The 27,204-nt window shown below is 53.8% G+C and overlaps 1 protein-coding gene across 12 annotated transcripts; it reads right to left on the bottom strand.

Annotated features, from left to right (window-relative positions):
* Window positions 1–26,105, bottom strand: LOC147601917 (uncharacterized). 12 transcript variants are annotated; one of them, XM_086741457.1, is made up of 6 exons: window positions 25,493–26,105; window positions 25,302–25,403; window positions 13,944–14,024; window positions 11,971–12,250; window positions 11,758–11,858; window positions 1–241 (listed from the first exon to the last, which is right to left on the bottom strand). In XM_086741457.1, exons 1-4 carry the CDS (start codon window positions 25,509–25,511, stop codon window positions 12,135–12,137), a joined length of 318 nt encoding a protein of 105 aa, XP_086597583.1. In that variant the 5' UTR covers window positions 25,512–26,105; the 3' UTR covers window positions 1–241; window positions 11,758–11,858; window positions 11,971–12,134. The 12 variants fall into 12 exon arrangements, 7 of the variants coding, with proteins under 7 accessions (XP_086597583.1, XP_086597581.1, XP_086597582.1 ...); XM_086741455.1 differs by having other exon boundaries at window positions 1–213; XM_086741456.1 differs by lacking the exon at window positions 11,758–11,858 and adding an exon at window positions 2,676–2,776.
* Window positions 26,106–27,204: the final 1,099 nt, after the last annotated feature.

The following is a 27,204-nucleotide window of genomic DNA, read 5'->3' as shown; positions in this document are numbered from 1 at the left end:
TGAAGTCAAAGGAGACAGCGAGTGTTTATTCAGTCACGCACATAAGTCCGAGCAGCGAGTCTGCTCTGGAGCTTGCAGCCTCCGATCCCCTCCCCGTGTCCCTGGAACGACTGCCAAGTCATTCCAGGAGCTATGCTTGTTGGTTCAGCAGGAAATATACGGTCAGTCGGCTGTATCCTGGAGCACAGGGCTGCTGGGCAGACTTGGAGGCAGCTGAAAACAAAGAGCAGGGCGCGGAACACTACAAGAGAAGAGAGGTAGCTTGCAAGACAGAGGGGCGTAGTCAGAAAGCACGAGGCAGGAAACAGGATAGCGAGAGAAGGATGGGGACAGAGAAGGACAGGGAGCCAGACAGAGGTGGGCAAAGAAGCAGCGGAGAGAGGAAGAGAGGCAGCAGAAAGAGGGAGAGGAGCGGGACAGAGACCAGCAAAGAAGGATGGGGAGCAGGATGGAGATGCAGGAAAAACCTGAGCTGGGCAGTACGACAGGGAGGTTAAGACAACTAGGTGCAGGAAGCCAGACCAAGAGATGGAGAAAGCTAAAACCATAACAAGAACAGGGCAGAGAGGGAGGAATGAAACAACAGTGAAACAACAGGGACAGGAAGCCAGGACATCAAAGGTTGGACAGAAGAGGTGACAACAAGAGGACAACACAAAACAAACCATACAGCTGCATGCTTAGAGGGCAGAGAGGGAAGAATTAAGAAATAGGGACAAGGAGCCTGAAAAAAGAGAGCTGGAGAACAAACAGTATAGCGATGCATACAGAAAGAACAGGGGCAGAATTGTAAATCAGGTGCATCGGGGAGCCAGAGACAGCAGGCTGGATAAAGGAGAAAAAAAACAACAGGCTAGAGGGCATAGACAGAGAAAATGAAAAACCAGAGACTGGGAGCTGGACAGAGAGAGAGAGGCAGAAATAAAAAGGGCCAGAGCAACAGCTCACAGGGCAGAGAGGGAGCAACGGATAAATAGGGATAGAAGACCAGACAGAACACAATGTAAAATAATAGGATAGGACTGGCCTACAGGGAACAGGGAAGAATTAAAAAATGGGGACTGGGAAGCTAGACAGAGTGACATGGAGAAAAAAAAAAAAATAACAGTGACGGCTTACAAGACAGAAAGGGAGCCGTAGGCAGAGAGAGATGGAGGGGATGTGGAGCTGCAAGACAGAGAATGTAGAATTTAAACTGAGCATTATAACCAGGTGGGCTAGCTTTGTGGATTTAGCCCACAGTACCCATCTCTGTGCAGAAATTACAGAAATAAATACCTCTGCTCTGTGCGTAAGCCTGGCGTACTACGCACTGGGTAAACAAATCCATATTTGGGACAGCAAGAGGGATAGGGAGCAGGACAGAGAGATGGAATGGGAAAGGAAAAAATGCTGGGAGGCTGAACAAAGGCAAAGAGAAACAAAGACAGTAAGCAGGGCATAGGAATGGAACAAAATAAAAAAGCAATGGCCTGCAGGACCGAGACGGAGAAATTAAAAAACAACCATGGGGAGCAGCACAGAATGACAGAGAGAGAATAAAGGGACAGAGAGCAGAACAGCTCTGGAGGAAAAATCAACTGTGATGGGCAGTGGAGAGAGATACCGGAAAAGAAAAAAAATAGTGAGGGAAAGAGAAAGGAAAGAAGAGACACCCAGCTGTACAGGGGAGTACAGTTAGAAAAGACAGGAGAAGAAATGGGACATGGAAAGAAACAGACAGACAATAAAGTGGAAGGAAGCAGAGGAAAAGGATAAAAAGAGGAAAAAATAGGAGTGAGATCGGGACAAAATAGGGGGGAAAAAAACACAGACCAAGGAAAAGAGACAGAAAGAGGGACAAGGGAGAAGGCAGAGAAAAAAAAAATGGCAGCAGCCAGATGGAGATGGGGGTGGGAAAAAAAACCTTGGATAGACAGCAGGACAGAGGAGAACATGAATATGAGCAAGGATCAGAACAAAGGGATATAACAAGAAACGACAAGACAGGGAGCAAGACAGACTGACAGACAGAACAAAAAAACACTGAAAGAGAGAGAGCACGCACTTGTGAGATCCACAGAGGTTGGAGAGATAAAGACAGATCTTGAAAGAGCTACAAAGGCACATCAACTTAATAAAAAGGGCCAGGGAACAGCATGAAGGCCCAGAGACTGCGAGAGATGAACAGGATGGAGTGAAAGGCAGAATGGAAGAAAAACCGCAACACCAAGCAAGACAAAGGATAAAGCAAGAAAGGGAAGAAACGAGAGAGACAGGAAGGCAGGGACTCAGAGTAGCATGTACAGGCACAGGGAGGAAACAAACGCCAGAAAACAGACCAGAGAAACTGCAAAGAAAAAAAAAGAGAAGGATGCAGACCAGCACAAAGGGAAATACAAGGAAAAAACAGTGATGGGCTGCAGGACAGAGCCAGAGGGTGGAAAAAAGGAAGGAGAGAGGGGAGAACAAGAGCCCAGATAGAAAAAGAAAGGGTGCTGTACAAGAAGAGAGAGAAGGGGAAAGAGAAAGATGGAGAAAAACAGAAAAATGGAAAAAGATGAGAGATACAGGGAAGCCATGAAAATCACAGCAGCGTGAGAAAGAAAAAGGGAAAGAGAGGCAGCTGGGGGAGGGCCAAGGAGGCCCTGAGATGCAGAGGAGGGGAGAAGGGGCCCCGAGGGCCCGGGACTCACCGCAGCTCTCGGCGCTCCAGGGAGAGTTTGCCAGTTCAGACCCTTCTTTCTCCTCTCTTCCCTTCCTCTTCTGTCACTCCAGTTGCTTGTCTGTCCCAAACCTAAGAAAAGAGGGGGATGCGTTACAGCTCTTATGAGACAAAGCTTCCCAGAAATGTAGCCTCGCTCACCCACTACTTGACCGTACCCCCTTTTTTTTTAAATTATGTGTACAGACCCTGCGGCGCTCTTTGGCGATCTAGCCTGCTGCGGCCTTCAAAACAGGATCTTCCTCACCCAGAGAGGCAGGCTGTCTCTTGCACGCAGCACAGGCAGCTGCCGGTCAGACGGCCTTCAGTTACGTCTTCCGGAATACCGATCCACAGTGATAGGTGGCTGCCCTCATCCAACCGGACTGCGCACCAGCTTGCGGCTTTGCCACCCCCTTGCCCTTGAGAGAGTGGCTACCTGGAGCGGCTCCACAACCACCGCTGCCCAAAACAGCAGAGGAAAAGGCACTAAAAAGCAACGACAAAGAACAAAGACAAACTGTCAAGACACTAGGAATGACATGACATGAGATGAGACATGACATGACATGAGAGCCTAAAGCATCAGCCAGGCAGGGCTTGCAGCTGACCTTGTGCTGCAGTTTAACCGCAGCCAGCAACTAGGCAGCACACAATTGCTCGCTCACTGCCCCGACCCTGTGGGATGCGGAGAGACTCAGAAAGGTCAAAGGGACAATTCTTGTGACTTGAGATAAAAACAGTTTAATATTAAGGAAGAAAACAACCACCACTGGTAAGGAAAAGCGGAACAAAAGAAAAATACAGCAGAAGAAAACCCAAGACATGCAACTGATACAAATGAACACACTTGTAAGTTTCAAATGAAAACATTTAGAGTGTTTTCATTTTAGAATGGAAGCAATCTGCATTAAAATTGGGGATGGGGAGCACTGGGCAAGTTGGGGAAGACAGGCAGCGCCCCAAAGATCCTGAGATGGAGGGGTTATGGGGAGGCAGCGCCAAAAAGGGGGGCGTCGAACAGGGCTGGAGCAGTGGGAATGGGGGACACAAAACCAGAGCGCAGGGCACGCACAGGGGGAAAAAAAAAAAAACCTCACAAGGGAGGAAAACTTCGCACACGGGGGGGGGGGGGGCGGGCGGGGGGGGCTGTTTTACTGAAAAGCATTTGGAAGTGATACAGGGAATTAACTGTCTACTAAATATTGCTTGATTTAGAAGACTGACTCTCTGCATACTGCTTGATTTAGGAGACTAACTGTCTCCTAGACAATGCCTAACAATCCTGTTTGCCTTGAAACTCACTTAAGCTTATCAGGGACTGGTACTTGTCAAGAAACTGGTATTCAGTCAAGGACTAATATGTCAAGCAAAGGACATGATAACAGGAGTCGTTAAGAAACTGCTGAAATCCCCAAGTGAAAGGAGAGCATGGGTGAATGACTGAAGTTCATCTAGAGGAAGATCAGACCCCTGAAGAAGTAAACGACCACCAGAGACAGATCTGAAACGCTAACGCAAGTGTTTTTTTAATAACCCTGCCTCGCTTATGCACATGTATGTCTGTATTGTGCAATCCTAGGAATGTGTATACCTGCACCGGATAAAAATGTGCTGTCAGTGTGCGTGCTTTTGGAGAAGCAATCCCCCACGCACCCGGTGCCAAATAAACATGCCTGCTTTATAACTCTCTCCGAGTTGTAGAGTTTGATCCACGCGTCAGGAGGGCTGAGAAACACAGAGCGGGACAGTGGGGACGGATACGAGGGAGAGACGGACACGCAAGGACAAGGGGTACGTGTGGGAAGAAAGGTGCATAAGGATGACCTATAGCAGGGAGTCCACGCAGGACAATCCACAGCACGTAACTCACCCGGCATAACCTGCACGAGATGACCCACACCAGACAATGGACCCACACTGCGTAATCCCCAGCGAGAACCCCTCCGTCTCCCACTGGGTCACACCAACTTTCCCCAAATTCAGTGGCTTTTTTTTTTTTCCTTGTCCACAATATTTCTTTCCCATGGCCAGACCATGCTCCAGACCACACCTCATTTGATTTTTCCTGTGTCTGAATATTTAGTTAAAAGACTACAGAAGGAAAATCGCCCCATCCTTAACATTCACTCTAAAATCCATGCGGCAAGTCCCTTAGGAAAAATGCAGTCACGCATCATAGACGTACCTTGTACTTGCAGACCGCTACGGCTCCTTTCCATCCATCTCATACTTTCATGGCCAAGGAAAGGGCGACCACGGTGAAACGCTGGCAGCAGACATTCAGCAGAGAGAGGGAAAAACCCCTTAGTTTAAAGCTAGGCAGGAATCTAACTCTTCCTTTTGGGGCGAGGTTTCTCAGGACTAAAACCACGTGAAGGACAGAGTATTTTGCAGCACCTTTGGTACAGCTGTTGATACCGGCCTTTAAAGCTTTTGCATTTTTCAGACACCCGGGCCTTTTTTTGACCATTGGCAGCTTTAGTTTCACTCGAACCGCTGTCCTACATACAGGCAGGGGACAGACACAGATGCCTACATACATTTTCTCAACCCTAAGTACAGCCGAGATCTCCCCACCCTCTATGTGCCAAGTTGCATATTTGTTTGTTAAGGAGCACAGCAACACTTCTCTCCTTGTGAACTGCCTCCGAGCAGAGGAGGGCTCTGGGATTTCCTGGACGCCAGTGCTCCCGCTTTCACTGTCAACTCCGCACGGCCACCCACCGGAAAAAAGGCCTCAAAATAACGAACGTCAGATGATTGCTGCCACACCAAAAGTGCCAGCACTGAAAGCTCGTGCTGCTCCTCGCCGGCCCTTGCCAGCGCCTCTACAGGCCCACAAACATTATCCAGCCTAGAGACTGCATAAAAGGCTGACCGCCCCAGGCTGCAACACTCTTGCCCAGCGTACACTGACCAGTAACGTCTCCCCCTTCACCTTGCCGAGAGAGACTGTTCCCAGGGAGCCCTCTTCCTCCCATCAATTTACTACACCCTCCCTGCAGTTTTCAACCTTGTTCCCTCCTCGGCTGTAGTCCCTCAACTTAGCTCTCAAACGGCCAGGAATCAGATTCCATCCTCAAAAGAACAACCCCATGCTAACTAAGATGGCGCTTCCTCGCCCAGCTCCTCCTCTAAAAAAAAAAAAAAAAAAAAAAAAAAACAACCCAAAAATAAAACCTACCAAACAGCACCGCCCTTCAACATCACACCACTTACCACCAGTCTCTTCTGTGGCACTCTCCTCCTCAAAAGCGCCGCAGTGCTCTGCTCACCGGCTCCACTCATTCCCAAGAAGTCCAATGCTGCAACTGCCGCTCGTGGTGCTTCAGATGCTGAGAGACGCAAAGCTCAACTTACTTTTTCTGGGGTGTAGGCAGAAAAAAATAGGTGTCATACCAAGCTAACTAGGAAATTATGTCATTACATGCAATAACAACATTATCAAAAACCACCTGCTTTAGCTTCCTACAAGAAAACAAATGCTCCAGGCTTCATTTCTAGCAAGACCATGCATGCTATCTAACTTCTACCACAGCTACGTTCTGGACAGGGCTGAATGACAAACGTAGCAGAACGTGGTGGCTCGCACACGTGGCCGACAGAGGCACAGAGCTCCTGGCACTGCGTCCTGGTGTCTGCTCTGTCAGGGAGGGCTCAGATGGACCAACCACTCCTTGCTGGAGGCACCTGCCTGTGATTCACTCCTCAGTCCCCTCCAGCAGCCATGCCCAGGCAGCCCCCTTTACAGCTGGAGGCCCCTCATACAGCAGGGCCAGGGCCAGGCCCACCCTCAGCCTCACTGGCCCCACCTGGGGCTGCCCCACCTCCAGCCCCAGCTGGAGCCCATCAGGAGCAGGGGCCCTTGCCCAAGCCCCGCAGCACATCACCCCCTTCCCTGTGCCTGTCCTCAGCCACAAGCTCTGCACCCAGGGGCTGCCAACACATCCAGGGGCACAGAGGAGGCAGGAAAAGTCTATTCATGAATGCATATTAAGAAAATCCCAGCAGTGAGTTAGCTACAAGGCTCCCCGACCAAACACTGCAGGACAGACGGAGAAAACGGGAACAGAAAAACAGGAGCGACATAGAGAAGAGGCAGGGGACAGGGAGCTGGAAAACGGGATGCTGTGATCAAGCGAGGGATGCTGAGCTGGACAGGCGTGTATAGAGAAGAGAGCCGAGAGATGACATAAAAACCAGGGACGCAGGGATGGAGGAGTAAATAAAGGAGAGGGAGAAGGAACCAGCAACACACCAAAACCAACCTAGTGATGGCCAACAGGTCAGAGAAGAGGAAGTGAGAGGGAACCAGACCAAGAGATACAAAGAAAGCTCTTAAAATACGAGGCTTCGAAGATACCTAGCCTCACACGTGCAGACGCTACGTGGCTGTACCGCGCTTTCGTTCACGCACAGGCCCCGCTGCGCACGTCAGCCATCGCATCTGCTAAGAACTACGCTAAGATCCCTCCTCACCTAGAGAGGTGGGCTCTCTCTTGTCTGCAGCTGGACAGACCTGCTGTCTGGACGGTGTTTATTTTATTCCTCAGCTGCTTTACCTGTCTCTCTCCAGATTCAGCCGCGGCAGCTCCTGTCCACAGCCAGTAAGCATCTGGTGGCCCTTTTCGCCCGTGCTGCTAGGAGAATGAGGCCAAAGGCAACTCCCGCAAACCCGAGCCTGATGCAGTCAACATCATCCTCAGAGAGGAACCAACACCCGACTCCTCCGTGCCGTCTCTGGGAGAAGGAAAGAACAAGCAACTGTGAGCCACAGTGGTGACCGTACCTCTCCTCAGGCAGGAATCCCTCCTTCTGCAGGAGCTGCCAGAAACGCCCCTCTTTCCCCAAACCGATGCAAACAGCACCAGCATTTCTGGAGAATAAAACACATTCAAGGGCCAGCTTGCAGCCTGCACGACAGGGCTTGGGGGCAGCCCGGGGCTACAGGACAGGCTTCAGGGGAGGCACTGGAGCTGGGGGCAGCTGCACAGGACCAGCGGCGCTCAGGGCACCTCAGGTGGAGCTGTGCTGTGTTGGGGGAAGCACCTGGCACCTGTGCCTGCAGCGGGGTCCGCCTCATTCCCCTCTTCCCTTCTCTCAGCTCTCGGGTAACTCCCCGGGGCTGCCCTCACCCGGCTCCAGCAGACCGGGACCCTGCCGTGGTGGGCGCTTCGAAGCTTCCCCTCCCGCCTGCCCCAGGCGGCCGGCGGGCAGGAGACAGCCCCGCACCGGCCAAAGGGGCTCCCTCACCTCACTGCTGCTCCTGGCCCCCACCCGCCCCCGGGCAGCGCCCCCCGCACACCGCCCTGCCGGCTGCTCGGTCCCTGTGCGGGGCCGGCGCTGCAGTTCCGCGCTTTGCGCGCCGAGCGCCCGCCGGCAGCGCGCACGTGGGGCGGCAGCGGCGTTTCCTTACCGGGAGGCAGCAACGAGCGCGGCAGCACCGCATCGCCGGTACGGGCGGGCGGCGGCGAGCAGCACGGCGGCGCCTGCGCGGCTCACCTGCAGTACCGGGTTTGCTTCGCCAGGCGGCAGCACTGAGCACGGCGGAGCGCCACGCTCCGCATGCGCAGCGTCCGAGCTGGTTTATCGTTATTCGGGCGCCTGAAAGCCCGCAGAAAACCACACGAAACGGGGAACAAAAATACACCGGGGCCCGCGGGAGTAGCAAGGACCACGCCGAGAGCGATGCAGTGGCTTGGCAGCAAAAACTGCACTGGCAAACACAGCATGTGCGCCCGGCAGCCGAGTACGGAAAGACTACGCCTCCCGGCATGCTCCGCGGAGCCGTCACGGCCGAGCGCAAGCCCTGTACCCCGGGACTACACCTCCCAGCATGCCGCGGAAGGCAGCCTTCCTTGCGGGGACACCGTTCCCCCTCCGCCCACCGCAGCCTCAGGCTCCCCAAAGCAGCTGCAGGCAGCCCCCGCCGCTGACTCCAGCGCGCCGCGGCACCCCCACTCCCCCGCCACTTGCTGTACCCGACACAGACCCCGCCGGCTGGGTCGGCGCCCCCCCCTCCCCGCAGGCACGGCCGCACTCCTCCCGGCTTTTCCCGGGACCCGCCGCTCCGGCTCCCGCTCACCTTCTCCATCGCTGCAGGCGCAGCCGCAGCCCGGCGGCGCTCGGGACCGCTCCACTCCCCGCGTGGCTCGCACTGGCCCCTCCACGGCCACCCGGGGCAGGGCAGCACCAGCCCCTCCAGCAGCACCCACCCCTTTACAGGGAGGGGCCGTCTCCACCACCCTCACTGCCCGCACCTGGGGCTCCTCCAGCCCCGGCCCACAGCTGGAGCCCGGCAGGAACTGGGGGCCATCGCCTGACCCCCACACTGCATCACCACCTCCCCTGGGCTCCTCACCTCCCCTGGCCCCGGGCAAAGGGAGCAGAAACACAGCCATGAAGTCAAAGGAGACAGCGAGTGTTTATTCAGTCACGCACATAAGTCCGAGCAGCGAGTCTGCTCTGGAGCTTGCAGCCCCCGAGATCCCCTCCCCGTGTCCCTGGAACGACTGCCAAGTCATTCCAGGAGCCACGCTCGTTGGTTCGGCAGGGAACGTACGGTGGGTCGGCTGTGTCCTGGAGCGCCGGGCTGTCGGGGAGACTTGGAGGCTGCCAAAAACAAAGAGCAGGGAACGGAACACTACAAGAGAAGAGAAGAGAGGCAGCTTGCAAGACAGAGGGGCGTAGCGAGAAAGCACGAGGCAGGAAACAGGATAGCGAGAGAAGGATGGGGACAGAGAAGGACAGGGAGCCAGACAGAGGTGGGCAAAGAAGCAGTGGAGAGAGGAAGAGAGGCAGCAGAAAGAGGGAGCGGGACAGAGACCAGCAAAGAAGGATGGGGAGCAGGATGGAGATGCAGGAAAAACCTGAGCTGGGCAGTACGACAGGGAGGTAAAGACAACTAGGTGCAGGAAGCGAGACCGAGAGAGATGGAGAAAGCTAAAGCCATAACAAGAACGGGGCAGAGAGGGAGGAATGAAACAACAGTGAAACAACAGGGACAGGACGCCAGGACATCAAAGGTTGGACAGAAGAGGTGACAGCAAGGGGACAACACAAAACAAATCATACAGCTGCATGCTTAGAGGGCAGAGAGGGAAGAATTAAGAAATAGGGACAAGGAGCCTGAAAAAAAGAGAGAGCTGGAGAACAAACAGTATAGCGATGCATACAGAAAGAACAGGGGCGGAATTGAAAATCGGGTGCATCGGGGAGCCAGAGACGGCAAGCTGGATAAAGGAGAAAAGCGACAGGCTAGAGGGCACAGAGGGAGGAAATGGAAAACCAGAGACTGGGAGCTGGACAGAGAGAGAGGCAGAAATTAAAAGGGCAAGTGCGACAGGCCACAGGGCAGAGAGGGAGCAATGGATAAATACGGACAGAGGACCAGGCAGAACACAATGTGAAATAATAGGAACAGGACCGGCCTACAGGGAAGAGGGAAGAATTAAAAAACGGGGACTGGGAAGCTAGACAGAATGACATGGAGAAACAAAAAAAAAAAACAGTGACGGCTTACAAGACAGAAAGGGAGCTGCAGGCAGAGAGGGATGGAGGGGAAACAATCAAATAGCGTGCAGCTGCAAGACAGAGAATGTAGAACTTAAACTGAGCATTACAAGCAGGTGGGCTAGCTTTGTGGATTTAGCCCCTAGCACCCATCGCTGTGCAGAAATTACAGAAGTAAATACCTCTGCTCTGTGCGTAAGCCTGGCATACTGCGCACTGGGTAAACAAACCCAGATTTGGGACAGCAAGAGGGATAGGGAGCAGGACAGAGAGATGGAATGGGAAAGGAAAAAATGCTGGGAGGCTGAACAAAGGCAAAGAGAAACAAAGACAGAAAGCAGGGCACGGGAATGGAAGCAAAATAAAAAAGCAATGGCCTGCAGGACCGAGACGGAGAAATTAGAAAACAACCATGGGGAGCAGCACAGAATGACAGAGAGAAAATAAAGGAACAGAGAGCAGGACAGCTCTGGAGGAAGAAAATCAATTGTCATGAGCACTGAGAGAGAAAGACCAAGAAATAAAAAAGATAGTGAGGGAAAAAGAAAGGAAAGAAGAGACATCCAGCTGAACAGGCGAATACAGTTAGAAAAGACAGGAGAGCAAACGGGACAGAGAGAGAAAAACAGAAAATAAAGTGGGAGGAAGCAGGGCAACAGGACAAAACCAGGAAAAAAAAGGAGCGAGATCTGGAGAAAAAAGGGGAAAAAAGCACTGACCAAGGAAAAGAGACAGAAAGAGGGACAGGGAGATGGCAGAGAAAAGAAACAGCAGCAGCAGGATGGAGATGGGAAAAAACCATCAACCTTAGATTGTCAGGAGGACAGAGAAGAACATGAATACAAGCAAGGATCGGGACAAAGGAACATAGCGAGAAACGACAAGACAGGGCACAAGACAGACTGACAGACAAAACAAAAAGAGAGAAACTGTGTACTCGTGAGAAGCACAAGGGTTGGAGAAACTTACATCTTGAAAGAGCTACAAAGGCACATCAACTTAATAAAAAGGGCCAGGGAACAGCATGAAGGCCCAGAGACAGCAAGAGATGAACAGGATGGAGTGAGAGGCAGAATGGAAGGAAAACCGCAACACCAAGCAAGACAAAGGATAAAGCAAGAAAGGGAAGAAACGAGAGAGACAGGAAGGCAGGGACTCAGAGTAGCACGTACAGGCACAGGGAGGAAACAAATGCCAGAAAACAGACCAGAGAAACTGCAAAGAAAAAAAGAGAAGGATGCAGACCAGCACAAAGGGAAATACAAGGAAAAAACAGTGATGGGCTGCAGGACAGAGCCAGAGGGTGGAAAAAAGGAAGGAGAGAGGGGAGAACAAGAGCCCAGATAGAAAAAGAAAGGGTGCTGTACAAGAAGAGAGAGAAGGGGAAAGAGAAAGACGGAGAAAAACAGAAAAATGGAAAAAGATGAGAGATACAGGGAAGCCAAGAAAATCACAGCAGCGTGAGAAAGAAAAAGGGAAAGAGAGGCAGCTGGGGGAGGGCCAAGGAGGCCCTGAGATGCAGAGGAGGGGAGAAGGGGCCCCGAGGGCCCGGGACTCACCGCAGCTCTCGGCGCTCCAGGGAGGGTTTGCCAGTTCAGACCCTTCTTTCTCTGCTCTTCCCTTCCTCTTCTGTCACTCCAGTTGCTTGACTGTCCCCAACCTAAGAAAAGAGGGGGATGCGTTACAGCTCTTATGAGACAAAGCTTCCTAGAAACGTAGCCTCGCTCACCCACTACTTGACCGTGCCCCCTTTTTAAATTATGTGTACAGACCCTGCGGCGCTCTTTGGCGATCTAGCCTGCTGCAGCCTTCAAAACAGGATCTTCCTCACCCAGAGAGGCAGGCTGTCTCTTGCACGCAGCACAGGCAGCTGCCGGTCAGACGGCCTTCAGTTACGTCTTCCGGAATACCGATCCACAGTGATAGGTGGCTGCCCTCATCCAACCGGACTGCGCACCAGCTTGCGGCTTTGCCACCCCCTTGCCCTTGAGAGAGTGGCTACCTGGAGCGGCTCCACAACCACCGCTGCCCAAAACAGCAGAGGAAAAGGCACTAAAAAGCAACGACAAAGAACAAAGACAAACTGTCAAGACACTAGGAATGACATGACATGAGATGAGACATGACATGACATGAGAGCCTAAAGCATCAGCCAGGCAGGGCTTGCAGCTGACCTTGTGCTGCAGTTTAACCGCAGCCAGCAACTAGGCAGCACACAATTGCTCGCTCACTGCCCCGACCCTGTGGGATGCGGAGAGACTCAGAAAGGTCAAAGGGACAATTCTTGTGACTTGAGATAAAAACAGTTTAATATTAAGGAAGAAAACAACCACCACTGGTAAGGAAAAGCGGAACAAAAGAAAAATACAGCAGAAGAAAACCCAAGACATGCAACTGATACAAATGAACACACTTGTAAGTTTCAAATGAAAACATTTAGAGTGTTTTCATTTTAGAATGGAAGCAATCTGCATTAAAATTGGGGATGGGGGCAGTGGGTAAGTTGGGGAACACAGGCAGCACCCCGAGGATCCTGAGATGGAGGGGTCATGGGGAGGCAGCACCAAAAAGGGGGGCGTCGAACAGGGCTGGAGCAGTGGGAATGGGGGACACAAAACCAGAGCGCAGGGCACGCAACGGGCAAAACACAGGGGAAAAAAAACTCACAAGGGAGGAAAACCTCACACGGGGGGGGGGGGGGGGGGCGTGTTTTAGTGAAAAGCATTTGGAAGTGATACAGGGAATTAACTGTCTGCTAAATATTGCTTGATTTAGAAGACTGACTCTCTGCATACTGCTTGATTTAGGAGACTAACTGTCTCCTAGACAATGCCTAACAATCCTGTTTGCCTTGAAACTCACTTAAGCTTATCAGGGACTGGTACTTGTCAAGAAACTGGTATTCAGTCAAGGACTAATATGTCAAGTAAAGGACATGATAACAGGAGTCGTTCAGAAACTGCTGAAATCCCCAAGTGAAAGGAGAGCATGGGTGAATGACTGAAGTTCATCTAGAGGAAGATCAGACCCCTGAAGAAGTAAACGACCACCAGAGACAGATCTGAAACGCTAACGCAAGTGTTTTTTTAATAACCCCGCCTCGCTTATGCACATGTATGTCTGTATTGTGCAATCCTAGGAATGTGTGTACCTGCACCGGATAAAAATGTGCTGTCAGTGTGCGTGCTTTTGGAGAAGCAATCCCCCACGCACCCGGTGCCAAATAAACATGCCTGCTTTATAACTCGCTCCGAGTTGTAGAGTTTGATCCACGCGTCAGGAGGGCTGAGAAACACAGAGCGGGACAGTGGGGACAGATACGAGGGAGAGACGGACACGCAAGGACAAGGGGTACGTGTGGGAAGAAAGGTGCATAAGGATGACCTATAGCAGGGAGTCCACGCAGGACAATCCACAGCACGTAACTCACCCGGCATAACCTGCACGAGATGACCCACACCGGACAATGGACCCACACTGCGTAATCCCCAGCAAGAACCCCTCCGTCTCCCACTGGGTCACACCAACTTTCCCCAAATTTAGTGGCTTTTTTTTTTTTCCTTGTCCACAATATTTCTTTCCCATGGCCAGACCATGCTCCAGACCACACCTCATTTGATTTTTCCTGTGTCTGAATATTTAGTTAAAAGACTACAGAAGGAAAATCGCCCCATCCTTAACATTCACTCTAAAATCCATGCGGCAAGTCCCTTAGGAAAAATGCAGTCACGCATCATAGACGTACCTTGTACTTGCAGACCGCTACGGCTCCTTTCCATCCATCTCATACTTTCATGGCCAAGGAAAGGGCGACCACGGTGAAACGCTGGCAGCAGACATTCAGCAGAGAGAGGGAAAAACCCCTTAGTTTAAAGCTAGGCAGGAATCTAACTCTTCCTTTTGGGGCGAGGTTTCTCAGGACTAAAACCACGTGAAGGACAGAGTATTTTGCAGCACCTTTGGTACAGCTGTTGATACCGGCCTTTAAAGCTTTTGCATTTTTCAGACACCCGGGCCTTTTTTTGACCCATTGGCAGCTTTAGTTTCACTCGAACCGCTGTCCTACATACAGGCAGGGGACAGACACAGATGCCTACATACATTTTCTCAACCCTAAGTACAGCCGAGATCTCCCCACCCTCTATGTGCCAAGTTGCATATTTGTTTGTTAAGGAGCACAGCAACACTTCTCTCCTTGTGAACTGCCTCCGAGCAGAGGAGGGCTCTGGGATTTCCTGGACGCCAGTGCTCCCGCTTTCACTGTCAACTCCGCACGGCCACCCACCGGAAAAAAGACCTCAAAATAACGAACGTCAGACGATTGCTGCCACACCAAAAGTGCCAGCACTGAAAGCTCGTGCTGCTCCTCGCCGGCCCTTGCCAGCACCTCTACAGGCCCACAAACATTATCCAGCCTAGAGACTGCATAAAAGGCTGACCGCCCCAGGCTGCAACACTCTTGCCCAGCGTACACTGACCAGTAACGTCTCCCCCTTCACCTTGCCGAGAGAGACTGTTCCCAGGGAGCCCTCTTCCTCCCATCAATTTACTACACCCTCCCTGCAGTTTTCAACCTTGTTCCCTCCTCGGCTGTGGTCCCTCAACTTAGCTCTCAAACGGCCAGGAATCAGATTCCATCCTCAAAAGAACAACCCCATGCTAACTAAGATGGCGCTTCCTCGCCCAGCTCCTCCTCTAAAAAAAAAAAAAAAAAAAAAAAAAAAAAAAAACCCAAAAATAAAACCTACCAAACAGCACCGCCCTTCAACATCACACCACTTACCACCAGTCTCTTCTGTGGCACTCTCCTCCTCAAAAGCGCCGCAGTGCTCTGCTCACCGGCTCCACTCATTCCCAAGAAGTCCAATGCTGCAACTGCCGCTCGTGGTGCTTCAGATGCTGAGAGACGCAAAGCTCAACTTACTTTTTCTGGGGTGTAGGCAGAAAAAAATAGGTGTCATACCAAGCTAACTAGGAAAGTATGTCATTACATGCAATAACAACATTATCAAAAACTACCTGCTCTAGCTTCCTACAAGAAAACAAATGCTCCAGGCTTCATTTCCAGCAAGACCATGCATGCTATCTAGCTTCTACCACAGCTACGTTCTGGACAGGGCTGAATGACAAATGTAGCAGAACGTGGTGGCTCGCACACGTGGCCGACAGAGGCACGGAGCTCCTGGCACTGCGTCCTGGTGTCTGCTCTGTCAGGGAGGGCTCAGATGGACCAACCACTCCTTGCTGGAGGCACCTGCCTGTGATTCACTCCTCAGTCCCCTCCAGCAGCCATGCCCAGGCAGCCCCCTTTACAGCTGGAGGCCCCTCATACAGCAGGGCCAGGGCCAGGCCCACCCTCAGCCTCACTGGCCCCACCTGGGGCTGCCCCACCTCCAGCCCCAGCTGGAGCCCATCAGGAGCAGGGGCCCTTGCCCAAGCCCCGCAGCACATCACCCCCTTCCCTGTGCCTGTCCTCAGCCACAAGCTCTGCACCCAGGGGCTGCCAACACATCCAGGGGCACAGAGGAGGCAGGAAAAGTCTATTCATGAATGCATATTAAGAAAATCCCAGCAGTGAGTTAGCTACAAGGCTCCCCGACCAAACACTGCAGGACAGACGGAGAAAACGGGAACAGAAAAACAGGAGCGACATAGAGAAGAGGCAGGGGACAGGGAGCTGGAAAACGGGATGCTGTGATCAAGCGAGGGATGCTGAGCTGGACAGGCGTGTATAGAGAAGAGAGCCGAGAGATGACATAAAAACCAGGGACGCAGGGATGGAGGAGTAAATAAAGGAGAGGGAGAAGGAACCAGCAACACACCAAAACCAACCTAGTGATGGCCAACAGGTCAGAGAAGAGGAAGTGAGAGGGAACCAGACCAAGAGATACAAAGAAAGCTCTTAAAATACGAGGCTTCGAAGATACCTAGCCTCACACGTGCAGACGCTACGTGGCTGTACCGCGCTTTCGTTCACGCACAGGCCCCGCTGCGCACGTCAGCCATCGCATCTGCTAAGAACTACGCTAAGATCCCTCCTCACCTAGAGAGGTGGGCTCTCTCTTGTCTGCAGCTGGACAGACCTGCTGTCTGGACGGTGTTTATTTTATTCCTCAGCTGCTTTACCTGTCTCTCTCCAGATTCAGCCGCGGCAGCTCCTGTCCACAGCCAGTAAGCATCTGGTGGCCCTTTTCGCCCGTGCTGCTAGGAGAATGAGGCCAAAGGCAACTCCCGCAAACCCGAGCCTGATGCAGTCAACATCATCCTCAGAGAGGAACCAACACCCGACTCCTCCGTGCCGTCTCTGGGAGAAGGAAAGAACAAGCAACTGTGAGCCACAGTGGTGACCGTACCTCTCCTCAGGCAGGAATCCCTCCTTCTGCAGGAGCTGCCAGAAACGCCCCTCTTTCCCCAAACCGATGCAAACAGCACCAGCGTTTCTGGAGAATAAAACACATTCAAGGGCCAGCTTGCAGCCTGCACGACAGGGCTTGGGGGCAGCCCGGGGCTACAGGACAGGCTTCAGGGGAGGCACTGGAGCTGGGGGCAGCTGCACAGGACCAGCGGCGCTCAGGGCACCTCAGGTGGAGCTGTGCTGTGTTGGGGGAAGCACCTGGCACCTGTGCCTGCAGCGGGGTCCGCCTCATTCCCCTCTTCCCTTCTCTCAGCTCTCGGGTAACTCCCCGGGGCTGCCCTCACCCGGCTCCAGCAGACCGGGACCCTGCCGTGGTGGGCGCTTCGAAGCTTCCCCTCCCGCCTGCCCCAGGCGGCCGGCGGGCAGGAGACAGCCCCGCACCGGCCAAAGGGGCTCCCTCACCTCACTGCTGCTCCTGGCCCCCACCCGCCCCCGGGCAGCGCCCCCCGCACACCGCCCTGCCGGCTGCTCGGTCCCTGTGCGGGGCCGGCGCTGCAGTTCCGCGCTTTGCGCGCCGAGCGCCCGCCGGCAGCGCGCACGTGGGGCGGCAGCGGCGTTTCCTTACCGGGAGGCAGCAACGAGCGCGGCAGCACCGCATCGCCGGTACGGGCGGGCGGCGGCGAGCAGCACGGCGGCGCCTGCGCGGCTCACCTGCAGTACCGGGTTTGCTTCGCCAGGCGGCAGCACTGAGCACGGCGGAGCGCCACGCTCCGCATGCGCAGCGTCCGAGCTGGTTTATCGTTATTCGGGCGCCTGAAAGCCCGCAGAAAACCACACGAAACGGGGAACAAAAATACACCGGGGCCCGCGGGAGTAGCAAGGACCACGCCGAGAGCGATGCAGTGGCTTGGCAGCAAAAACTGCACTGGCAAACACAGCATGTGCGCCCGGCAGCCGAGTACGGAAAGACTACGCCTCCCGGCATGCTCCGCGGAGCCGTCACGGCCGAGCGCAAGCCCTGTACCCCGGGACTACACCTCCCAGCATGCCGCGGAAGGCAGCCTTCCTTGCGGGGACACCGTTCCCCCTCCGCCCACCGCAGCCTCAGGCTCCCCAAAGCAGCTGCAGGCAGCCCCCGCCGCTGACTCCAGCGCGCCGCGGCACCCCCACTCCCCCGCCACTTGCTGTACCCGACACAGACCCCGCCGGCTGGGTCGGCGCCCCCCCCTCCCCGCAGGCACGGCCGCACTCCTCCCGGCTTTTCCCGGGACCCGCCGCTCCGGCTCCCGCTCACCTTCTCCATCGCTGCAGGCGCAGCCGCAGCCCGGCGGCGCTCGGGACCGCTCCACTCCCCGCGTGGCTCGCACTGGCCCCTCCACGGCCACCCGGGGCAGGGCAGCACCAGCCCCTCCAGCAGCACCCACCCCTTTACAGGGAGGGGCCGTCTCCACCACCCTCACTGCCCGCACCTGGGGCTCCTCCAGCCCCGGCCCACAGCTGGAGCCCGGCAGGAACTGGGGGCCATCGCCTGACCCCCACACTGCATCACCACCTCCCCTGGGCTCCTCACCTCCCCTGGCCCCGGGCAAAGGGAGCAGAAACACAGCCATGAAGTCAAAGGAGACAGCGAGTGTTTATTCAGTCACGCACATAAGTCCGAGCAGCGAGTCTGCTCTGGAGCTTGCAGCCCCCGAGATCCCCTCCCCGTGTCCCTGGAACGACTGCCAAGTCATTCCAGGAGCCACGCTCGTTGGTTCGGCAGGGAACGTACGGTGGGTCGGCTGTGTCCTGGAGCGCCGGGCTGTCGGGGAGACTTGGAGGCTGCCAAAAACAAAGAGCAGGGAACGGAACACTACAAGAGAAGAGAAGAGAGGCAGCTTGCAAGACAGAGGGGCGTAGCGAGAAAGCACGAGGCAGGAAACAGGATAGCGAGAGAAGGATGGGGACAGAGAAGGACAGGGAGCCAGACAGAGGTGGGCAAAGAAGCAGTGGAGAGAGGAAGAGAGGCAGCAGAAAGAGGGAGCGGGACAGAGACCAGCAAAGAAGGATGGGGAGCAGGATGGAGATGCAGGAAAAACCTGAGCTGGGCAGTACGACAGGGAGGTAAAGACAACTAGGTGCAGGAAGCGAGACCGAGAGAGATGGAGAAAGCTAAAGCCATAACAAGAACGGGGCAGAGAGGGAGGAATGAAACAACAGTGAAACAACAGGGACAGGACGCCAGGACATCAAAGGTTGGACAGAAGAGGTGACAGCAAGGGGACAACACAAAACAAATCATACAGCTGCATGCTTAGAGGGCAGAGAGGGAAGAATTAAGAAATAGGGACAAGGAGCCTGAAAAAAAGAGAGAGCTGGAGAACAAACAGTATAGCGATGCATACAGAAAGAACAGGGGCGGAATTGAAAATCGGGTGCATCGGGGAGCCAGAGACGGCAAGCTGGATAAAGGAGAAAAGCGACAGGCTAGAGGGCACAGAGGGAGGAAATGGAAAACCAGAGACTGGGAGCTGGACAGAGAGAGAGGCAGAAATTAAAAGGGCAAGTGCGACAGGCCACAGGGCAGAGAGGGAGCAATGGATAAATACGGACAGAGGACCAGGCAGAACACAATGTGAAATAATAGGAACAGGACCGGCCTACAGGGAAGAGGGAAGAATTAAAAAACGGGGACTGGGAAGCTAGACAGAATGACATGGAGAAACAAAAAAAAAAAAACAGTGACGGCTTACAAGACAGAAAGGGAGCTGCAGGCAGAGAGGGATGGAGGGGAAACAATCAAATAGCGTGCAGCTGCAAGACAGAGAATGTAGAACTTAAACTGAGCATTACAAGCAGGTGGGCTAGCTTTGTGGATTTAGCCCCTAGCACCCATCGCTGTGCAGAAATTACAGAAGTAAATACCTCTGCTCTGTGCGTAAGCCTGGCATACTGCGCACTGGGTAAACAAACCCAGATTTGGGACAGCAAGAGGGATAGGGAGCAGGACAGAGAGATGGAATGGGAAAGGAAAAAATGCTGGGAGGCTGAACAAAGGCAAAGAGAAACAAAGACAGAAAGCAGGGCACGGGAATGGAAGCAAAATAAAAAAGCAATGGCCTGCAGGACCGAGACGGAGAAATTAGAAAACAACCATGGGGAGCAGCACAGAATGACAGAGAGAAAATAAAGGAACAGAGAGCAGGACAGCTCTGGAGGAAGAAAATCAATTGTCATGAGCACTGAGAGAGAAAGACCAAGAAATAAAAAAGATAGTGAGGGAAAAAGAAAGGAAAGAAGAGACATCCAGCTGAACAGGCGAATACAGTTAGAAAAGACAGGAGAGCAAACGGGACAGAGAGAGAAAAACAGAAAATAAAGTGGGAGGAAGCAGGGCAACAGGACAAAACCAGGAAAAAATAGGAGCGAGATCTGGAGAAAAAAGGGGAAAAAAGCACTGACCAAGGAAAAGAGACAGAAAGAGGGACAGGGAGATGGCAGAGAAAAGAAACAGCAGCAGCAGGATGGAGATGGGAAAAAACCATCAACCTTAGATTGTCAGGAGGACAGAGAAGAACATGAATACAAGCAAGGATCGGGACAAAGGAACATAGCGAGAAACGACAAGACAGGGCACAAGACAGACTGACAGACAAAACAAAAAGAGAGAAACTGTGTACTCGTGAGAAGCACAAGGGTTGGAGAAACTTACATCTTGAAAGAGCTACAAAGGCACATCAACTTAATAAAAAGGGCCAGGGAACAGCATGAAGGCCCAGAGACAGCAAGAGATGAACAGGATGGAGTGAGAGGCAGAATGGAAGGAAAACCGCAACACCAAGCAAGACAAAGGATAAAGCAAGAAAGGGAAGAAACGAGAGAGACAGGAAGGCAGGGACTCAGAGTAGCACGTACAGGCACAGGGAGGAAACAAATGCCAGAAAACAGACCAGAGAAACTGCAAAGAAAAAAAGAGAAGGATGCAGACCAGCACAAAGGGAAATACAAGGAAAAAACAGTGATGGGCTGCAGGACAGAGCCAGAGGGTGGAAAAAAGGAAGGAGAGAGGGGAGAACAAGAGCCCAGATAGAAAAAGAAAGGGTGCTGTACAAGAAGAGAGAGAAGGGGAAAGAGAAAGACGGAGAAAAACAGAAAAATGGAAAAAGATGAGAGATACAGGGAAGCCAAGAAAATCACAGCAGCGTGAGAAAGAAAAAGGGAAAGAGAGGCAGCTGGGGGAGGGCCAAGGAGGCCCTGAGATGCAGAGGAGGGGAGAAGGGGCCCCGAGGGCCCGGGACTCACCGCAGCTCTCGGCGCTCCAGGGAGGGTTTGCCAGTTCAGACCCTTCTTTCTCTGCTCTTCCCTTCCTCTTCTGTCACTCCAGTTGCTTGACTGTCCCCAACCTAAGAAAAGAGGGGGATGCGTTACAGCTCTTATGAGACAAAGCTTCCTAGAAACGTAGCCTCGCTCACCCACTACTTGACCGTGCCCCCTTTTTAAATTATGTGTACAGACCCTGCGGCGCTCTTTGGCGATCTAGCCTGCTGCGGCCTTCAAAACAGGATCTTCCTCACCCAGAGAGGCAGGCTGTCTCTTGCACGCAGCACAGGCAGCTGCCGGTCAGACGGCCTTCAGTTACGTCTTCCGGAATACCGATCCACAGTGATAGGTGGCTGCCCTCATCCAACCGGACTGCGCACCAGCTTGCGGCTTTGCCACCCCCTTGCCCTTGAGAGAGTGGCTACCTGGAGCGGCTCCACAACCACCGCTGCCCAAAACAGCAGAGGAAAAGGCACTAAAAAGCAACGACAAAGAACAAAGACAAACTGTCAAGACACTAGGAATGACATGACATGAGATGAGACATGACATGACATGAGAGCCTAAAGCATCAGCCAGGCAGGGCTTGCAGCTGACCTTGTGCTGCAGTTTAACCGCAGCCAGCAACTAGGCAGCACACAATTGCTCGCTCACTGCCCCGACCCTGTGGGATGCGGAGAGACTCAGAAAGGTCAAAGGGACAATTCTTGTGACTTGAGATAAAAACAGTTTAATATTAAGGAAGAAAACAACCACCACTGGTAAGGAAAAGCGGAACAAAAGAAAAATACAGCAGAAGAAAACCCAAGACATGCAACTGATACAAATGAACACACTTGTAAGTTTCAAATGAAAACATTTAGAGTGTTTTCATTTTAGAATGGAAGCAATCTGCATTAAAATTGGGGATGGGGGCAGTGGGTAAGTTGGGGAACACAGGCAGCACCCCGAGGATCCTGAGATGGAGGGGTCATGGGGAGGCAGCGCCAAAAAGGGGGGCGTCGAACAGGGCTGGAGCAGTGGGAATGGGGGACACAAAACCAGAGCGCAGGGCACGCAACGGGCAAAACACAGGGGAAAAAAAACTCACAAGGGAGGAAAACCTCACACGGGGGGGGGGGGGGGGGGGGGGGGCGTGTTTTAGTGAAAAGCATTTGGAAGTGATACAGGGAATTAACTGTCTGCTAAATATTGCTTGATTTAGAAGACTGACTCTCTGCATACTGCTTGATTTAGGAGACTAACTGTCTCCTAGACAATGCCTAACAATCCTGTTTGCCTTGAAACTCACTTAAGCTTATCAGGGACTGGTACTTGTCAAGAAACTGGTATTCAGTCAAGGACTAATATGTCAAGTAAAGGACATGATAACAGGAGTCGTTCAGAAACTGCTGAAATCCCCAAGTGAAAGGAGAGCATGGGTGAATGACTGAAGTTCATCTAGAGGAAGATCAGACCCCTGAAGAAGTAAACGACCACCAGAGACAGATCTGAAACGCTAACGCAAGTGTTTTTTTAATAACCCCGCCTCGCTTATGCACATGTATGTCTGTATTGTGCAATCCTAGGAATGTGTGTACCTGCACCGGATAAAAATGTGCTGTCAGTGTGCGTGCTTTTGGAGCAGCAATCCCCCACGCACCCGGTGCCAAATAAACATGCCTGCTTTATAACTCGCTCCGAGTTGTAGAGTTTGATCCACGCGTCAGGAGGGCTGAGAAACACAGAGCGGGACAGTGGGGACAGATACGAGGGAGAGACGGACACGCAAGGACAAGGGGTACGTGTGGGAAGAAAGGTGCATAAGGATGACCTATAGCAGGGAGTCCACGCAGGACAATCCACAGCACGTAACTCACCCGGCATAACCTGCACGAGATGACCCACACCGGACAATGGACCCACACTGCGTAATCCCCAGCAAGAACCCCTCCGTCTCCCACTGGGTCACACCAACTTTCCCCAAATTTAGTGGCTTTTTTTTTTTTCCTTGTCCACAATATTTCTTTCCCATGGCCAGACCATGCTCCAGACCACACCTCATTTGATTTTTCCTGTGTCTGAATATTTAGTTAAAAGACTACAGAAGGAAAATCGCCCCATCCTTAACATTCACTCTAAAATCCATGCGGCAAGTCCCTTAGGAAAAATGCAGTCACGCATCATAGACGTATCTTGTACTTGCAGACCGCTGCGGCTCCTTTCCATCCATCTCGTACTTTCATGGCCAAGGAAAGGGCGACCACGGTGAAACGCTGGCAGCAGACATTCAGCAGAGAGAGGGAAAAACCCCTTAGTTTAAAGCTAGGCAGGAATCTAACTCTTCCTTTTGGGGCGAGGTTTCTCAGGACTAAAACCACGTGAAGGACAGAGTATTTTGCAGCACCTTTGGTACAGCTGTTGATACCGGCCTTTAAAGCTTTTGCATTTTTCAGACACCCGGGCCTTTTTTTGACCCATTGGCAGCTTTAGTTTCACTCGAACCGCTGTCCTACATACAGGCAGGGGACAGACACAGATGCCTACATACATTTTCTCAACCCTAAGTACAGCCGAGATCTCCCCACCCTCTATGTGCCAAGTTGCATATTTGTTTGTTAAGGAGCACAGCAACACTTCTCTCCTTGTGAACTGCCTCCGAGCAGAGGAGGGCTCTGGGATTTCCTGGACGCCAGTGCTCCCGCTTTCACTGTCAGCTCCGCACGGCCACCCACCGGAAAAAAGGCCTCAAAATAACGAACGTCAGACGATTGCTGCCACACCAAAAGTGCCAGCACTGAAAGCTCGTGCTGCTCCTCGCCGGCCCTTGCCAGCGCCTCTACAGGCCCACAAACGTTATCCAGCCTAGAGACTGCATAAAAGGCTGACCGCCCCAGGCTGCAACACTCTTGCCCAGCGTACACTGACCAGTAACGTCTCCCCCTTCACCTTGCCGAGAGAGACTGTTCCCAGGGAGCCCTCTTCCTCCCATCAATTTACTACACCCTCCCTGCAGTTTTCAACCTTGTTCCCTCCTCGGCTGTGGTCCCTCAACTTAGCTCTCAAACGGCCAGGAATCAGATTCCATCCTCAAAAGAACAACCCCATGCTAACTAAGATGGCGCTTCCTCGCCCAGCTCCTCCTCTAAAAAAAAAAAAAAAAAAAAAAAAAAAAACCACCCAAAAATAAAACCTACCAAACAGCACCGCCCTTCAACATCACACCACTTACCACCAGTCTCTTCTGTGGCACTCTCCTCCTCAAAAGCGCCGCAGTGCTCTGCTCACCGGCTCCACTCATTCCCAAGAAGTCCAATGCTGCAACTGCCGCTCGTGGTGCTTCAGATGCTGAGAGACGCAAAGCTCAACTTACTTTTTCTGGGGTGTAGGCAGAAAAAAATAGGTGTCATACCAAGCTAACTAGGAAATTATGTCATTACATGCAATAACAACATTATCAAAAACTACCTGCTTTAGCTTCCTACAAGAAAACAAATGCTCCAGGCTTCATTTCTAGCAAGACCATGCATGCTATCTAACTTCTACCACAGCTACGTTCTGGACAGGGCTGAATGACAAACGTAGCAGAACGTGGTGGCTCGCACACGTGGCCAACAGAGGCACAGAGCTCCTGGCACTGCGTCCTGGTGCCTGCTCTGTCAGGGAGGGCTCAGATGGACCAACCACTCCTTGCTGGAGGCACCTGCCTGTGATTCACTCCTCAGTCCCCTCCAGCAGCCATGCCCAGGCAGCCCCCTTTACAGCTGGAGGCCCCTCATACAGCAGGGCCAGGGCCAGGCCCACCCTCAGCCTCACTGGCCCCACCTGGGGCTGCCCCACCTCCAGCCCCAGCTGGAGCCCATCAGGAGCAGGGGCCCTTGCCCAAGCCCCGCAGCACATCACCCCCTTCCCTGTGCCTGTCCTCAGCCATGAGCTCTGCACCCACATCCAGGGGCACAGAGGAGGTCACAGACAGTGAGATACAGAACAGAAAAAAAAAAACAGTGACAGTACGCAAGACAAAGAGATAGAGAAAGAAAGATAAGAAAAGAAAGAGAGAGATAGGAAGGCAGAGGCACAGGGCAGGCATGCAGAGGCACATAGAAAAGCAGGCCAGAAAACAGGCTGGAGAAATTAGTTGGGGGGAGAAGACGGATGCAGATCAGGACAAAGAGATGGAAAAGGCAAAAACAGCAATGGGCTGCAGGACAGAGACAGAGGACAAACAAAGGAAGGAAAGGGAACAGAACAAAAGTGCAGGGATACAAAACAAAAGGAAGCGGTAGAACAAGAGATTTAAAGGGAGAGAGAAAGGGGGAAGAGCATACAATAGAGAGAAGAGGAGAGGTAGAAGGAAACAATAACAACAAGAAATCACAGCAGCTTGGGAAAGGTAGGGGTCACGGGAGCGGCAGGGAAGGACACGGACACACAAGAGAGGAGGCAGAGCCCCAGGGGCCGGGGACTCACCACAGCTCTCACTCCCAGCACTGCTGGGAGAATCTGACAGGTCAGATGCTGCTTTCTGCTTCTCTCCTCTTCTGTAACTCCGACCACTTGGCTGTCCTCCACCTAAGAGAATACGTGGGTGTCTTACAGCTCTTAGACAAAAAGCTTCCTAGACACGTAGCCACGCTCGCTCACGCGCTATGTGGCCGTACTGTGCTTCAGGTTCCACATACAGACTGTGCAGTGCGCACTGGCGGTCTGGCCTGCTGAAGAGTACAAAGAGGGATCCTTCCTCACCCGGAGAGGCAGGCTAGGCTCTCTCTCGCCTGCAGCGGGAGGCAGCTGCTGGCTGGCCGGCCTTTGGTTTCTTCTTCTTTACCTTTCTGTGGCCTCTCCAGCTTCAGCTGCAGCAAGTCCTCGCCACAAGCAGTAAGCACTCCATCCGTTCATTTTCGCTCCCGCACCGCAAGGAGAGCGCGGCCGGGCAGAGACAGCCCACACAAGCCTGAGGCGAGTGCAGTCAACAGCATTCCCAAGGGAGGAACGGACAGCCACGGCCTCGGCACAGCCTCTGGGAGAGGGAAAGAAGAAGCAGCGACCGTTATTACCGCACGCGGCCCCTGGCCGGAGCGCCTGCTGCCGCAGGGGATTCTCCAGATACACTGAGGTCCCCCCTCGCAGCCTTCAGGGCAGGGCGTGGCCCGGTGCTACGGGACAGGCTTCAGGGGACGCGCCGGAGCGGCGGGCAGCTGCACGGGGCCGGGGGAGGCTCGGGGGGAGCTCTGGCGAGCTGGGGAGGTGCCCGGCGTCTCCGCCCGGGAGGGGGGGCCCCCTCCTGCCCCTCTTCCCTTCTCACTGCTCTCGGGTCACTCCCCGGGGCTGCCCTCGCCTGGCTGGCTCCGAGCGGGAGGCTTGAGGCTCCCCGGGCGGGCAGGAGACAGCGCTGCAGCCGCCAAAGGAGCTCGCTCACCTCACGGTGCCCTCGGTACTCACCCGCTGCCGGGACCCGCGCGCCGCACACCGCCATGCTGCTCCCGGGCACAGCGCATGCGCGAGGAAGGCTGACATCTCCGCATGCGCGAGATTGGACCTGCATGCGCGCATGCGCAGTCCGAAGACAGTGCCTGCCAGGAGAAGGGCAGAGCAATGCGCATGCGCGACCGGGATCCGGCACCCGGGCATGCGCAGTAGGGCAGATGAAGCTGCCAGGAAAAGGGCACAGCAATACGCATGCGCGGCCAGGGCCCAGCCCCCCCCCCCCCCCCCGATCATGCGCACTCCGCTAGCTGAAGTTGCCAGGAGAAGGGCAGGGCAATGCGCATGCGCGGCCGGGGCCCGGCACCCGGGCATGCGCAGTAGGGCGGCTGAAGCTGCCAACAAAAGGGCAGGGCAATGCGCATGCGCGGCCGGGGCCCGGCACGCGAGCATGCGCATTCAGGTGGCTTAAGCTGCCAGAAGAAGGGCAGAGCAATACGCATGCGCAGCTAGATGGTGACACCTGTGCATCCGCGGCCCCGCGCTTTTAACCGGGCATGTGCGTTCGGCGTGCATCACCCACGCATGCACTGTAGAGCATCTGTGCCTTACCAGGAGAATGGCAGAGCAACACGCGTGCGCGGCAGGGGCTCGGCTCCCGAGCATGCCTGTTCGGGCATCTGTGCCTGCCCGGAGAATGGCAGAGCACTGCGCATGCGAGACTCCCGAGCTGCAGTTCCCGCTTTCGGTCACCAGGTGGCAGCAGCCCCCTACCGCTCCGGTCCTGGGTGTTCAGCCGGACGAGCCACGGCCGGTTCCTCCCTCCCGTTCGCGCCGTCCGCAGCCGGTCACCCCTTACCGGGGCACGGCTGCCCCTTTCCCCCCGCGCAGCCTGGGCAGTGACATTTGTGGCCTCTGCACCAAAAAGCGTCCCTGTGGGAGGGGGAGA

The sequence above is a fragment of the Chlamydotis macqueenii genome, chromosome 2 (genome assembly GCF_036417535.1).
Source record: "Chlamydotis macqueenii isolate bChlMac1 chromosome 2, bChlMac1.mat, whole genome shotgun sequence".
Taxonomy (NCBI): Eukaryota; Metazoa; Chordata; class Aves; order Otidiformes; family Otididae; genus Chlamydotis; species Chlamydotis macqueenii.
The sequence above is the reverse complement of the archived record's forward strand: the minus strand, read 5'-3'. Positions and strand labels throughout refer to the sequence as shown.